The 16,339-nt window shown below is 39.8% G+C and overlaps 1 protein-coding gene across 1 annotated transcript; it reads right to left on the reverse strand.

Annotated features, from left to right (window-relative positions):
* Nucleotides 1-377: 377 nt before the first annotated feature.
* On the reverse strand, nt 378-10,181 carry atg4da (autophagy related 4D, cysteine peptidase a). The gene is made up of 11 exons (XM_026170683.1): nt 9,848-10,181; nt 7,098-7,368; nt 6,907-6,990; nt 6,384-6,557; nt 5,361-5,712; nt 5,192-5,256; nt 3,644-3,795; nt 3,477-3,555; nt 2,703-2,779; nt 2,404-2,523; nt 378-1,636 (listed from the first exon to the last, which is right to left on the reverse strand). The coding sequence occupies exons 2-11, from the start codon at nt 7,315-7,317 to the stop codon at nt 1,457-1,459; spliced, it is 1,503 nt and encodes a 500-aa protein (XP_026026468.1). The 5' UTR covers nt 7,318-7,368; nt 9,848-10,181; the 3' UTR covers nt 378-1,456.
* Nucleotides 10,182-16,339: the final 6,158 nt, after the last annotated feature.

Here is a 16,339-nt window from a genome sequence, read left to right on the forward strand (position 1 = left end):
TGTTGAACTGATGATAAAGTCACTGTACTCATATCGCCTTCAAAGTCCAACATCTTTGAGATGTGGTGGAACAAGAGATTCAAAACCTACAAATCTGCATTAACTGTGTGATGCAATCATGTGATATGGACAACAATCTCAGGAATGTTTCCAGCACCTTGTTGAGGGCTCCAACGTGGTATTAACAAGGTGTGAGTAATGAAATTATATGCCACATGTTACTTCAGCATCTGCTGCATAAACTTTACAACAAGCGTATTTGCTCTGACCCTGCTAACTACAGAACATTGAATTGATCATTTCCCATCGCTCTCGTTCCTTTGACAGCGTATATACCTGCAGTTCAAATCTACACAAAAAAACGCAGTAACATGTACTGTAATTCCAGTGTCTGAAGTTTAATCAGGACAATAAACTCAATAACAGTAGAAGTGCAACTTGCAGTAGTAGCTTTTACAGAAAAAGGGGACAAACAAAAACACAGAGACACTGCAGCAGAAGTCTGAAAATCAAGCAAACAACAAAATAAATTAAAAAAAAGAAAAAAAAAAAAAAAGATCTCCATTCAGCTTCGGTTTGTCTCATTACCTTGGCTGTGCAAGGTAAAATCTAGAACACGTACATAAGTAAGAGCTGGGTGTTTTACTTTGCAAACATGTTTATATAATAGTATAGCGGGAATGATTTAAGCCACAGTTTGACAGGCAAAAATACAAAAGTCATCTCCAACTTTAGGCATTGTTTTTCTTTATACCTGACCTTTAGTTCTTTAAGCAGCAGGAACAATGTAACAGCAGATTTCTTGCAGATTTTCATATCCTTAATGAATAAAGAGTCAGAGCTGAAAGTGCATGGGCTTGAGACCACGATGTCTAAAAATGAATTTACAGCTGTTCAAGACGCTCGTGGAAGAATCTGAAATTTATCTGGGATGTGACACGGCATAATCCTTAACACAATTTAAAAGACAAATAAATTACACTAACAAAACACTCACTCGCACACAAAACACACATTCTTAAATCTAATTAATTTAAAGAATAAAAATTAAAAAAAATATTCAGCAGAGGGAATGTGATATAATACAAGTCATGAACAATATCGGGCAGACGAGTGAGCCAATTAAAGATGATGCAGACACCACTGAGGCTTTTTTTGACGTCGTCTGATAAAATGAACCAAGAACATTTCAAGTACTTGAAAACGTTTCTATCCATTTTGAAGTCACCTTCGTCAGGTAAAGCAGTGCTCCAGCCAGTAGTCACTAATGCCTGTTAGCTTATAACGCCACCCACACAGAGGTGATGACAGCAGCCGTGTTGACCAGTGAGGAAGACAAAGCACAAAAGAGTTGTGCCCGCCTTGCAGCCGCAGCATCGACAGAATCAAGTCTTTTAAAGGCAATTGAGTGTCCACTTCTGCCCCCTACAGATGGGAGAGCATCGTCCTCAGAGCTTTACAGGAAGACAAACTCTTCACTGCTTCTTCTGTTGTTGCTTCTGCCTAGTCTCCCTGGAGGCAGGATATGAGCTGGAGGTCCACTGTGATTGCTGCTGTGACCCTCAAGTCCATAATCCTGACTGTGGCCCTCCACAAAGGTGAAGACAGGATACTTCTCCTTCGACGATGACAGAGCCTGGAAGGACAACAAAGTCCAGTTAAAGCAGATAATCTTAAAAACAAAACAGAATATATCGCACGCAGAGAAAAAGAGGAAAAAAAAAAAAATCAGTTTTTGACATTTTTCTTCTTCAAACTATCATAACGATATCTCCCAATTTATTATATTTAAATTTGTTTTGGGAAAATATTCCAATTTTGTTCTCCCACAATGGTAAATAATACTTCTAAAAATTAATGCATGAATTACTGAGAACACTTCAAGACTGGGCCAAGCTCTAGCAATGGTGAAAAATGTAATAATTTTAATGCAAAAGCCCAAACAAACCAATTACATCCTTGGCACATATATTATTTGAATGGAATATGAAGATCTACATACAGTACCTGCTTCGATTGTGTAGCACTCGCTTTCTACATTTGCTCTCGTATTCAACTGACTGTTAGGCATTACAAAGAAAAGCAGCCAATTCTCATGTTTTGACCTCAACTCAGAAAAAATAAAATCGGAAATCTTTGCTTGAAAAATTTGTGTAACTTGAGCTATTGAAATTGTATCTGTGCAGAAATGAAAACAGCAAGATGATTATTCAGCTTTCTGGAGCCGAAAGTGATGGCTTAATATTGCTTTTTTTCCCTCCAAACCAACTCAAACATATTTAACTGTCAGAAACAGGACAGATTTATCTCTACGAAAGAAAGAAAAAAAATGCTGCTCATTTCTAGTATGTTGTATAAATTAAATCAGAGCCACAAAAATGTGAGGAGGTTGTAAAAACTCACCTCACTGACAGCAGAACATAGAGACTCAAAGTCCTTCTTGTTCTTGGCGTAGAAACCGATGGTGCAGCTCGGATCCATACGGTTGAAGGGCATCTTTTTAGGAGAGCTACAGTGGAACGACTGCAGAGTGGTAAAAGGAGACATGGGTCATACAATAAACAGATCAGAGCCAACTAAGCAGACATGTTATCTTTAATGACCCGTGAATGAGTTTGAAGTCATATGATATGATCCCAGGAAAAAAAAGGAGATAAAAGCCAGACAGACAGAAGAGAAGAGTAATGAAGCAGGCAGCAAACCTCCAGTGAGAAGTTAACTTGACTGACATCGACCACTGGCTGGCAGTAGTGAGGATCCAGATACAGCAGCTGCTCATCTGCCAGACAGAGAGGAATCCAAGTATAAAACAATAAATCAAATAGTTAAATGATGAATAGTCTCTCATACTTTTTATAATTCAGACAGCTTGTTCCTGCTGACCTTTGTAACAACTACCACAGAAGCCCAAAGCTGTAAGTTACAAACTCTACTTCCTTAACAAACCACCAAAACATATGTATAATATTATATTAGACATTGATACAAAAGGCACAATTTATATTTTTAATTTCAGAGAGGCTTTGTGATGGTTCATACAGGAAGTTTCCATTTGTAGTGTGAAGATTTATTTGGGATGTGCTTTTTTGCCTTAAGGGTTTTAAACCATTGTCAGGTAGCAGTTAAACACATTAGCAATCAGCTAATAAGCGACAAAGTGACAAATGACACCACAGTTTTTAAAAGCACATTTTACTTATGCTTCTAGATATCCTAAGTTTAAGAGTAAAGTGTCGTGAAGAGTAATGCAGAGCGTGATAAGCAGAAGTAGCAGTTCTGCACCAAAGCAGCGCGTCATTATCCACACCTGAGAGAATGTGTGGCTCCTGCATCGCCACTGCAAGAATAATACGGGTTGCAGAGGAGCATAACAGCAAAAAATGTCAGTTCTTCCCTAGCTGCCCTTGCTTCGGCTGGATTTATGCAAAAAGATAAAAAAAAAAAAATGTACAGAGTATGTTTTTGGCAATCCTCACCTTGGAAACCAATGAAATACAGCGAATGTTTTGGTTTGCCTCCGATTATTCCAATACAGCATTCCAGTTTCAGGAAGTTCTGAGAATGAACACAAATATTTTTAATATGAGTTTAGACACTTAAAATCCTTTAGGAAGTGGGGTCAGGCACTGGATGGTTAACAGACCTTGACACAATCGATGTAGGATGGATTGAGGGCCTCCCCTCCCAGCCGGACAGGGACCAGTATGATAACAGACTTCCAGTCCTGACTGGACGGATCGGAAGAAGTCTGATTCAGTGACCGATCACACAGATGCACCACATCTTCTTTGTACACTACAAGGCACAGAAACAGTGAGGGTTAAAACAGGCATGATGTAGAGAGCAGACACTTTATTAGGTACACCTAGTTAGTACTGGTTTAGACTCCCTTTTGCAATCAGAACTGTCTTAATTATTTCCGGCACAAATTGAACTAAGCACTGGAAACATTCAGAGATTTTGGTCCATACTGATGTGACAGCATCACAGAGTTGCTGCAGATTTGACAGCTGCACATCTGTAATGCAAATCTCCTGTTCCACCACATCCCAAAGGTGCTTGGTTCATGTGAAATTTAAGGCTACGTCCACACTAATGTGTTTTTGTTTGAAAACGCATTGTTTTCTCTCCGTTTTGGCCTCCCGTCCACACTGAGACGACGTTTTCCCGTCTCGATGACGCATTTTAGTCATGTGGTGCAGTCATGTGACCAATTAAACAAAGATAGCGGAGTGCATTATACAGCAGTTGTTTTGATTGCTCTCAATTCTGACAGCCCTAAAAATGATTAATATCAGTTTGTACATGCTCCGGATAGCTTTTCTTCAAATTCTTTAATTCTCACTCGCTTTTGTGCATGCGCAGGACTGGAACGTAAGCGTTTTGGGTCGTTTCAATGTGGACGCACAACTCTGTGAAAACGACTGAAAACGCCAGTGGAGGCGGAGCGTTTTCAGACGAAAACGCAGTTTTCAAATCTATACAGCCTATCCGTAGCCTAAGGTATCAGTCGGTACTAAGAAACTATTCCCCACACCATTACACCACAACCTGACAGGATCGATTTTATGTTGTTTATGCTAGACTCTAACCCTAGGATCCAAATGATACAGGAAAAAATAAGACTCATCAAGCCATTCTTCTGTTGTTTTGTTGAGCTTGTGTGACTTCTAGCCTCAATTTCCTGTTCTTAGCTGGTAGGAGTGGCCCTGGCATGATATTCTGCTGCTGTAGCTCATTACCTTCAACGTTCAAAGTGTTCTACATTCATAGAGGCTCTTCTAAATACTTAAATTGTAATGAGTGGTTATCTGAGTTTCTGTTGCCTTCCAATCAGTTTGAAGCAGTCGGGTCACTCTCCTCTGATTTCTGGTATCCACAAAGCATTTTTGGCCAAATAACTCCTGCTCACTGGATATTTTTCTTTACTTTGGATCGTTCTCTAAAACCCAGAGATGATTGTGTGGGGAAATCCCAATAGATCAGCTGGAATATTCAGACCGGCCCGCCTGGTGCAAACAACCATGCCACATTTTAAGTTTGTTAATCCCCAATTCTGATAAATGCTTTTAACTTTAGATGTAGAAAAACACTGACCGGTGAGTGTATTTACACTCTTAGTGCAAAGCAAATATCAATCTGCTCTTTTCTCATTATTAAGCTAAACAAATATCTGCTCTATAAATCTCACCTGTACAATCCTGAGCCACATATACAGCCAGGTTTGTGACCACAGATGTTTTGTCCACTGCTTTCCTGAAAGGGACAAGAAAACAATTCCATAATTCTGGAAATGCTTAACAGCTGTGTAAATGATTTCAGAACACAGAAAAGCCTTGCTTGCAAAAACGAGCCCTTACCGTAGTATGTGTGCGACTACAGAGGGGCCATACCAGTCACCAGCCTTCTTCCCCGAACCTTTGCCAATATCCACCAGCTGGTGAACGCCAAAAGGTGCTGGGGGCTGATCCCCAAACCAGGTAACAAGCCTGGAGTGGATGTGCTCTTGCCTGTCCTTTGTGGACTCGTAGACCCTTTTCTTCTGGCTGCATCTAGGTGCCTGACTGCTTGGCAGGGATTTCTCAGGGGTGCTGGAACCTCGTGGAGAGCCAAAGGAGGGTATTGGGACCCCTCCAGCCCGGGCTGGGGAACGTGGACGGAATACCTCAAAGTCCACATCAGTAAGCTGCTGACACTCTGGCCAAACCCAGTCTAGAAAAACAGAAACAAAATGTATTTATTTTATTTTTTTTCTTCAGACTTTAAACGATCAGAGGATGTTACAGACATGAGTATACACACAGAAAAAAAAACAGTATAAAACTGTGTATAAAACAAAAGAACGGAGTTAGAGAAAGGATGGGTTGTCAGTTTTTGAGTCAACCATAGACTGTATATAAAAGATGGACATGGCTACCATGTGGGAACCTGTAGGCGAGATCCCAAACCTGAGGGTTTTCTCCTTGCTATCATAGTGGTGGTTGATGTGACTGAGAAACCGAGGACACTGCTCACTCATCTGGAAATGACACCTAACTTTTTCTGTAACTGACCGAGGGGTGACGGGCGACGAACTGGGATAGTAAATTAAATGGTCTTTAACTGGCCAGTTCCAGAGTACAAAGTCAATGAATGACAAATGTCACACTGAGATTAGCACAGGTTATACCCTGGTGAATTCATAGCTTCCTGCACCCTCTACTCAGGTATCTCTCTTGGCTAAACCAGAAATGAGACACGGACCATCTTTAGCTTTGAGTTATATGTGAGGACACATCTTGGTCAGTGCCGCAACCTAATTTTTATGATATTTTATATTCTTAATGGATGAACACTTCTTATGTTTAAATGTAAAAATGTGTGTACCAGATGGAGAGTTCTACCTCTGGGCATCAAGTGAACCAGGAGCCCCTGTGCCAGCAGCATCTGCCCACTGCGCAGCATGCAGCCCCAACCACAGTCTGTTGTCCAGGTGGAGCCCTCCAGCTGAGGGAACTCTCTCCTATAGGTCAACCAGATCCTGGACACAAACGCTAGGCGGAACCGCTCCACCTCATCTGAGAGGGAGTGAAATAGAGAGGTGGAGCAAGAGACACACAAACACACACATATTTAGAGCTCTAGCACTTTGTTCAAGCATTAAGCTGTTTGTATTACTAATTTTAAATGATGAAAAAGCTCAGTTATGATACCTGCATATAATATTTTGGAAATAAAAGCGCAGGTTTTGTCTGTTTTAGTTCCTACTGCTCAGCTTTCTCATGTCAAATAAACATTTAAATAGGAAACGGTTAACCAGTGTGGTTAGCCACAGCACACATCACTACAACACCTGGGGTCTATTCTTCTTTACGTTTCTCTAGAGAGGAAATAGTTTTAAGATGTATGAATACATTTAGCACTTACCTTCACTGTTAAGCAGATAGGAGTGACCCAGGACAGTCACAGGAGACATCTTGTTGAAGGAGGTTTTAGACTTAACAGTCCAGCCTGCAGACAGAGGCGCAAAAAAGATTCTCAAAGCAGAAATCTCAGTACTCCTCTATATAAACAAAAATCCAACACTCAGTCTTCATTACTTAAAACTGACTACAAACCATATTTGACATTATTCCACGCTGACATAAGTTTGGCCTTGAGTTTGTCCATCTCGTCAAGCTCCCCGGCGGCTTCTCTGCTGGCACCTTGAGTTTGTGGAGGCCTGACTCCAAAGCTGCCCTGCCGCTCCATGGGCTGCTGCTGCCTCCCCCTGTCCACCAGCTCATCTTGCATGACTCCCCCTACGTATTGTGCTGCACTCGGGGAAACTGAGTTCATGGCTCCGAGACCTCAGAGCTTACCTCTTGTGCTCCTCATTGCGACACAGAACTGATGAATGAACGAAAAAGAGGAACAACACAAGAATCTAGGTAAAAAATTAACTACTGATGCATCTTGTACTCAAAACGCTTTTACACTCATCCTGCCACTCATATACTTATTAACTCAAATATTTACTTGGATTTAAACTCATTTTAAAAGTGGCTTTTCTTCTTTGAATACACAGCACACAGTTACACTGGATTTTTCCTGGCTCTTAATTATCTGTGCCATCTTGTTTAACAGAAGTCTGAAATCTCCCTGTTATTTCTAGTTTATAAACACAAGTGGATTTTATGTTTCATCAAATTAAACTGTAGGTTTGAAAAGCCTCTTGAAATATTTATCTCTGAGTGCTGAATGTTTTTCATCTTCTACATTGCCGTTGTCACATATATCCAGTTATCAACGGATAGACATGACATTTGTCATCCATGTGATGGTAATAAGTAATAAGTTTCCATTCTGTAATCAGAATGCTAAATATACATTTACTGATGCCTTTTGCTTCTGGTCAAGTACCACCCACAGGTCTTGAAGTCTGGCGGTATAAGAATACTGATAATCCTCTGTAGTGCCTGGTGTATTTCCACTCAATAGTTTTGTTTATGCTGACATTCTACCTTGATGTAAAGAGCAATTTGGAAAAAAAAAAAAAGTAAGATTCAGAGGCTCCATGAATCCTGTACTGATCATTTTCTATGGTATTTTCCTTTTATATATTGATTATTAGCCTGTAAATTTAGAGAAACTTTTCATTGTTTAGCAGATTCTAACTAAAGTACACATTTTCAGTTTCAACACTGCCTTCAGAGATGAGCACCTGTTTCTGGTTTGTATGCTCTAACATTTTTTTCTCCTGAAACCTGGTTGTGTGTTTTCTGTTTGATGTAATAGGAGGACCAGCTGTGTTGGTGGTTGTGGGGAGTGTTGTCTTGTTTTCATGTTTCATGTTGCTAAAAACAAACAAACAAACAAACAAACTCAACCCAATTTCTCTATTGTTAAAACGGAATTGGTAACAACCAAAGAGGCAGAGTTTGCACTTTGGCAGATAAATGACTAATTACATAAACCATTAGGGTAAAAGAAGAAGTCAAATTTTTAGCTGATGTATGCGGGTATGTAATTGCAACAAATTTTATTTCCCCTGAAAACATCAAAGTCATTCATTAAATAATACTTCTTATAAGAAGGAGGATTGTTATCCATGGCTAATCACTTTCTAACATTCACACAATAAAACTGAAGTAGCACGTACAACTCTGGATTCAGTGCCCAAGGACACTTCCGCAGGTAGACTTAAACGGTGAAGGAACCTGCTGACTGACAGATGACCCACTGAGCCACCTGAGCCGCAGTGACTAAGACAGAGAGCTGGAAACGAAAAGACCCATTCTATGTCCAACTTCCACATTTACTATAATTGCTGTATTCTTTTATGTAAATGTCACTGGTATTTGAATATCATTTTAATGTGTGCCCCTAGATATTTATATTTTTCTAAAAACTCTGTAAGGTCATTATTAATAACTACTGAGGAAGCTGCTTGCTTTTGCACCTTCTTAATCACATGTGCATTTGAAGCCTCCCTTGTGTATTTGTATCATCAGCTTGTATAACTGATTGAACTGTTGCCAGGATACTATTGCGAAAGAGATGTTTAATCTGAGTTGTCTGTCTGGTTAAGTAAAATAAAAACATGTTTGTGTATGCACAATTTTCTTTTTAGTCCTCTTGCATTATACAGTCTGTCAATGATCCACACTCATACTTTCTGCTGAAAACAATATGCTTGCGTTTGAGAGATCTGATAACAGCCTAAGGACCTGAGCAGTTCACAGGTTTCCTTGTTTCATTATGGATGTTTAACTCTAGAAAAAAAACAAGAACAAAGTAAGATCCTTCGTTTTTTAACGTCTGTAAGTCAGAATCAAGGGCAAACAGCACAAAGAAACATTAAAAAAACCCCAAACTGTCAGAGTAAATCCGAGTAATCATCCACAGCTGCCCATTTCACAATTTGAAAAACACTTAAGGAAAGTACCAGAGACCTTTTTCACCCTGCCCTGAAACTGATGAGTAGCACTTTCGACAGGGAACAGAGAGTATTACGATGAGTACTAACTGATCCTGCTGATGGAAACGTTTCTATGGTAGAGAAGAAAATAAAACACTCATCATGTGATAACCATTTGACAACCGGTATGTCGGGCTTTTCAACGTCTGTAAAAGTCATCTGATGATGATGGTGGCTACCATTTTTCATCACCTGTAAGTCAACCGGTTTATTAACCATAATCTATTATAGAAACACTCTCATGACACGACCAGTGTCAGGGTATATGAACGGATTCTGACCAGCAGCCTCACTGTCAATTCCCATTTACTGCTCTGGTCACAAAGACTCACCAGCACTATAGCGCATACCTAATTTAAAAAGCGTCTTTCACCATTATTAAAGAATCAAAGGCCAGCAACAACATACCTGATGTAAAGGTCGGTTAAGCAGGTCGGTACCCCGTAATAGAGCCACTCATTTCGGATATTTCCTCCCTCCTGGCGTACAGCGGCAGCCTGAGACTAGCTGGCTGAACACGCTAACTTCTGCAGCTAGCCCCGGCGTTAGCTCTCTAGCACTGAAGACGGAATCCCCGAAGAGCTTAATGCTTTTATAATAAAATACAGTTAATGTACGAATGGTAGACTTCCTCCCATTTAACACAGAAAGTCATTTATCTACACGGTTACGAAAATAAGCTACTACATAGCGTCTATGCTGCTCCGTGTGACAGCTCCTGACCGGACAACATTTACTTCCTGTTGTCCTTTTCCGGCGCACCACTATTGGTTGAATTAAATCCTGTAGCAAATCTGATAGGATAATATTGCACTAATGCGCAGTGCACGGTGCCATTGGCTAATAATAAGTCCTGTAGTTATGCAATGAGTGACCTGGTTAAAAAGTATGCGTTACTAAACATAAATAATAAATTTAGGTACAAACATGCCAACAATTGAAAAAAGTTAAAATAATAAGTAACATACAATTTTGGTTTATATATTAGTAAATAATTATGGTGTAATTAGTTACCTTTGTGCAGCTTTCAACCAGAATAACCATCATACATCCAAAATCCAACAAAAAAAATCTCAAGCAGGACCCAGTAAGGAATTGGCAGAAACGCCAGCTACTGATAGATAGAGCAGTTTCTTGAGGCTGTAAGACCAGGGTGAGCACTGTAGACAGTCCAGGTGTTATGCCTGGACTGTCTACAAGAAAGCCTGTGAATCAGTCCCTCATGCATGGATCCTGGAGTGCCTAGAACTATACAAGACAGGACCTTAAGAGCCTTCTTTAGGAAAGTCACCATCAAGAGTGGGATTTACCAAGGAGATGCTCTGTCCCCACTGCTGTATAGGCATAGGCCCGAACCCCCTTTTAGCCAGAACATTAAGAAGACTAGATATGGATACAGACTACAAAAGGGAGCAAACATTAGCCACCTCCTCCATAAGGAAGGAATGAGTCTGAGCACTAATGAGTGTCAGAACCACCATCAAGGATGAAACAGCAAGGTCCATGAGTACACCAGGATGATGGTCACAACTGATTATGTGAGAAAGAAGAGGAACCATCATGGAATGATAAGCCTGTGCAGGGAACCCTGCGGGACTTCTTAATACAGACAGACAAACTAGTGATGGCTAACCAACTGGACATAGTAGTGGTGGATACGCAGAGGAAGACAGTCATAGTGGAAGATGCAGCTGTACCAAGTGAAAGCAACATGAGGGAGAAGAAACATCAGGAGCTCAAGAAATACCAAGGGCTAAGAGAGGAGCTAGAAAAGATGTGTAGGGTGAAGGCAACAGTGGTGACTGTGGTAATCCGATGACTGCCAAACAGGGGAAGTGGCTCCAGCAGATCCCATAAACGATATTCGAGAGCTCCGTCCAGAGCAGTGCACTGTGCAGGACTCTCAAGCCCCCAGGGCTTTGGTAGAAGACTCAAGCTTTAAGGATAAAGAAGGGTAAGTAACTTTATACTATATACTTATAACATATATTTTTAACCTGTCATCCTATCCCTGGCATCCTCCTGTGTCACACCAATCCTCTGCATGTCCTCAATCACTGCATCCAATCTTTTCTGTGGTCTTTTTCTCCTGCTCTCAAGCTCAATATTCAACATTGTTTGTCCAGTATATTCACTTACCCTCTGCTGTACATCTAACCATTTCAGTCTTGCCTCTTTAACTTTCTCTTGAAACCCCTCAGCCTAATTTGTCCCTCTGACATACTCATTTCTAATCTTGTCCATATCAGTAACTCTTAATGAAAATCTTCTCTGCCTCCTGTCTTTTGTCAGCATCACTGTCTTCAAACCAAACATCATAGCACACGCCACTACCATCTTTTAAATGAGTAATATATTAACAGACCTGTCATATGTCTTCAAATACATATGGATAGATTTTCATGTAAAAATAAATTACCTCCAAGCATTTGATTTTCAGGGGTTAGACTGATGGTTACAACATTGCTTAATTCAATACTGAAGAATAAGGGTCATTGCGAATGTATAAGGGAAATGATAAAGGAGTTTTGGTTGTACAATGAGGGCTCTATTGACGACGTTGGAATGACCTGGGATGCTTTTAAGGCCTATTTGAGGGGGCGCCTTATTCAATATTGCTCCTTGATTAAAAAAGCTGAGAGGGATAAGCTGATGAAGTTGGAACAGGATATCAAGGAGCTTGAAAAACAACATATGTTGCTCCCAGAGAGGGACTTATGGAACAAATTAATTAAATTTAAATTTGAGATGAATAGCATATTGGAGAAAAAAGTGGAATATGCAATGTTTTGTCTAAATCAGAAGTACTTTGAACAAGGGGAGAGAACAGGTAAAATGTTGGCACACAGGGTTAAGCAGATAAAATCTAGTAACCTTATACCATCTATTTTTGATCCTAGTAATAATAATAAGTTGACTACTAGTAAAAAAGAAATAAATGATATTTTTACTAAATATTATCAGGAGCTGTACACTTCTAATGGACTGGTGGAGGAACAGAGGCTGTCAGATTTCTTCTCTTCTATTAAAATTCCCAGCCTGTCGGAAGATCAAAGAAGTATATTAGAAGGTAAGATTACATTAATTGAAGTTAAGCAGGCAATCGGCAGCCTTAGAGTGGGTAAATCTCCAGGTAATGATGGATTTCCATCAGATTTTTATAAGGTGTTTGTGGACGAACTAGCTCCAAGACTACTGTCGGTATATCAAGATGCGTTTCAAAGAGGGAGACTACCGTTTAGTATGCGATCGGCAGTGATCACGTTATTACATAAAAAAGGGAAAGACCCACAGCATTGTGGGAATTATCGCCCAATTTCATTAATTAATGTGGATGAAAAAATTATTTCTAAGATATTAGCTTTTAGGCTTGAAAAAGTTCTTCCGTATTTGGTGCATAGGGATCAGGTCGGTTTTGTGAAAAATAGAAGCTCTGCGGATAATCTACGTAGGATATTGCATATACTCTGGAAGAGCAGGACTAAGCTAGACCCTGTCGTTGCCTTCTCTTTGGACGCAGAGAAAGCTTTTGATAAAGTTGAGTATCCTTTTCTGTTTCATACCTTGAAGAGATTTGGTTTCGGTCCCTTTTTTAGGCAGTGGATTCAGGTGGTATACACAGATCCAATGGCTACAGTTATTACCAATGGGATAATGTCACCCTCATTTTCGTTAAGTCGGGGTACTAGACAAGGTTCACCCTTATCACCTCTCATTTTTGCTCTGTTTTTGGAGCCTTTAGCCATAGCTTTACGTGAATGTAAGAAAATTAGAGGGGTGGATTTGGGTCAAGAAGAACATAAAACTTTTTTGTATGCAGATGATATTTTACTGATTTCAACTAACCCAGAACAGGCCGTTCCTGCAATTTCCTCAATTATTGATTCTTTCTCTGTAATCTCTGGATACACTATAAATTGGTCTAAGTCTGAAGCTATGCCTATTTCTAAATTGTGTCCGCCTGTTATGAGGAGTTCATGGCATTTCAAGTGGATGCCCGAGGGTCTGACTTATTTGGGGATTAAATTGACCCCTGGTTTAGACAACATAATGAAAGTAAATATTTCCCCAGTGATTCAAAACATCCGTTCGCTGTTGCAGAATTGGGTTAAAATAAATCTGTCCCTTTTGGGCAGAATTAATTTGGTGAAGATGATTATTGCCCCTAAACTTCAGTACTTTCTTCACATGTTACCGATAGCAGTCCCACATAATTTGCTAAAGCTTTATAATACATGTGTAGAGGGTTTTGTGTGGGCAGGTAAAAAGCCATTGTTCAATCGGTCTAAATTATATGCTGCTAAAGAGAGTGGTGGGTTGGCATTGTCTAAGATGGTCTGGTATCATTATGCTTTCTCCCTCTCTCAGTTAGTTAAGATACATAATTCCTCTACTGATAAGCCATCATGGGTTGGGATTGAGGAAAGTCTTGTGGCCCCTTCGTCTTTAGAGGCCTTCCTTACTCAGAAGGGAAGGCCAGTACCGTTTAAAGATCCAGTACTGTCTTTCATGCAAGAGACCTGGCTTAGAGCTCACCAATATACCAACAGCAGCCCTTATCTCACCGCTAGAGCCTCTATTTGGTATAATAAGAAAGTATTAATAGGTAAGAAACCGGTCTGGTGGGAGGCCTGGGCTAGGACAGGTATTAATCAGATGGGGGACCTATTTGGGCAGACTGGCATGAAATCGTTTGCAGAAATCAGACGAGAATTCAATTTGGATCCAAGGGAAATTTGGAGGTTTTTTCAAATAAGACATTGTATTAAAGCCATTTTGAAAAATAATCTAGACCCTCCATCTAGTGTTCAGAAGATGTTTGCAACCCCTGACAATAACAGAATCAGGGCATCTAAATTTTATGGGAGCTTCAGAGAGGCACACGCTCCCAGTTTGGGGGGATTGAGGCGGTGTTGGGAGAAAGATCTGGGTATCCAGATCTCAGAGGACAGTTGGAAGATGCTGATCTCATCATGGTATGTCTGCTCACCTGAAACACAGTCTCAACTTATCCAGTACAAGTTGCTTCACAGAAACTATTGGACACCCAGTAAATTAGTCAGGTTGAAGCTCGCAGATAAGGACATTTGTTGGAAATGTCAGCAGGAAGTCGGGACTCTAGTTCATATGTTGTATACATGTCGGAAAAATGATTATTTGTGGGATGGGATCATCAACTTGGTGAATGATATTTTTAAATTTAATCTTTCTAAATCTCCAGCTATATGCGTCCTGGGCCTACTACCTGACGATAACATTCTCTCAAAAAAACAGAGATTGTGGATGCGTCTGGCTTTTATAACTGGTTGCAGGGTAATTCTTAGGCATTGGAAGTCATCCAGCCCCTGTTCTTTCAAGGAATGGACCGAACAAATGTCTAGGATGGCATCATATGAACGGGTTATGTATAGAATGAAGGGAAGAGAAGATATTTTTGAGCAGGTCTGGGGTCCCTTTTTGCGGTACATTGACAATGTCTCTTAGACATTATGATAAATGGTCTCTTAGAGGGATATTTCATGTGTCATTGGTATTTTGGTTGTTGTCTTTTTTTTTTTTTTTTTTTTTTTTTTTGCACCAGGGGGTTTTACCCTTATTCGTTTTTGTTTTTGCTGATGTTCTCCAGGAGGCGGTGTATTATTTTGTTTCTCCTGGGTTTTATTTATTTTATTTATTTATTTATTTATGTAATTTTTTTTTTTTTTTTTTTTTTTTTTTTTTTTGTGTGTTGTTTGTTTGCTTGTCTTAGTTTGTTTGTTTGTTTAGAAATGGACAGAGAACTGACAGTATGATTATTGCAGTTGTATATTTATTTATTAATGTTTCTGTCCATCCAAAAATATTAAAAAAAAAAAAAAAAAAAAAAAAAAAACAACATTGCTTAATTAATTAGCTATGAAAGTAATAATTTATTGCACCTGTACAGCTGCACAGCTGTTATAGGGCAAACTGCAGACAGGTTGCCAGTTTACTGTATCACAGAACGGTAGACCACTTAACCTCACATGCATGTCTTTGGACTATGAGAGAAAGTCAGACTACCCACAGAGAACATGCATCTCTACACAGAAAAGGCCCCAGCTGGCCTGGTTAAGTCAGACCCAGGGCTTTCTCATTGTGAAGCAACAGGACTAACCACTGTACCACCATGATGCCCTAGTTCAAGCACACTATTTTGATTTAATTTATCCTTATTCTAAGAAAAGAATTCAGTGCGAATATGCACAAGTAGTGCAAGTATTTGTTTAGTTCCGTCTTAACACGGCTTCACGTGTGGAGGTTACACATACATCATGCCCTAGACTTGGTCCCTAAGGTTAACTGGTGATTCCAAACTGACTGTAGGCTCAGATGTCAGTGTGTGGTTGTCTGTCTCTGTAGTGGCTCACAGCTTGTACAAGGTGTGCCTTTTTTCTTGCTCTGTACCAGCTAGGAAATTCTCCAGCCTCCCTGCAACTCCAAAAGTAGGAGAAAACAGATGGGCCTTAGACACTTAAAGGATGTGAATGTTTTCTCCACTAGTCAATGACAGTTTTGTTGACAGAAGATTCCAATCCATTTTATTTTGTTAATAAATGCAGCTAACTGTAATCTTGATAGTCTTGGTAGGATCAGAGGCCTTTTCATTTGCAAAGGAATCAGCTTCATAAACCTTTTCACAGCTGGAGAAACACAGAGATAACTAATAACATTAACTATGACTTTATTCCAGAGATTATAGCGCTGCAGCTGTGAAAGGTTATTAGCTACACCTGTCTTTGACGGCTCTAAATGCTCTAAAAGAAGGTCTATTTTTTAAAAATGATTCATATTTGCCCCTAGGTAACACCCTTTCATAAAGTAGGACACTGAAGTCAGAATTAACAACACCCACCAAGCTCTCCTATTAGTAACAGCTAC

The sequence above is a fragment of the Astatotilapia calliptera genome, chromosome 6, assembly GCF_900246225.1.
Source record: "Astatotilapia calliptera chromosome 6, fAstCal1.2, whole genome shotgun sequence".
Taxonomy (NCBI): domain Eukaryota; kingdom Metazoa; phylum Chordata; class Actinopteri; order Cichliformes; family Cichlidae; genus Astatotilapia; species Astatotilapia calliptera.

What these genes read in the sequence shown, in the direction of transcription:
- atg4da (XM_026170683.1), bottom strand. Translation starts at nt 7,317, where the DNA reads ATGAACTCAGTTTCCCCGAGTGCAGCACAATACGTAGGGGGAGTCATG. An exon ending in GGTTCACTTGATGCCCAGAG is followed by an intron (nt 5,713 to 6,383) that starts GTAGAACTCTCC and finishes CTGTTTTTCTAG; the next exon opens with ACTGGGTTTGGCCAGAGTGT. An exon ending in TGTGGCTCAGGATTGTACAG is followed by an intron (nt 3,796 to 5,191) that starts GTGAGATTTATA and finishes TGTGCCTTGTAG; the next exon opens with TGTACAAAGAAGATGTGGTG.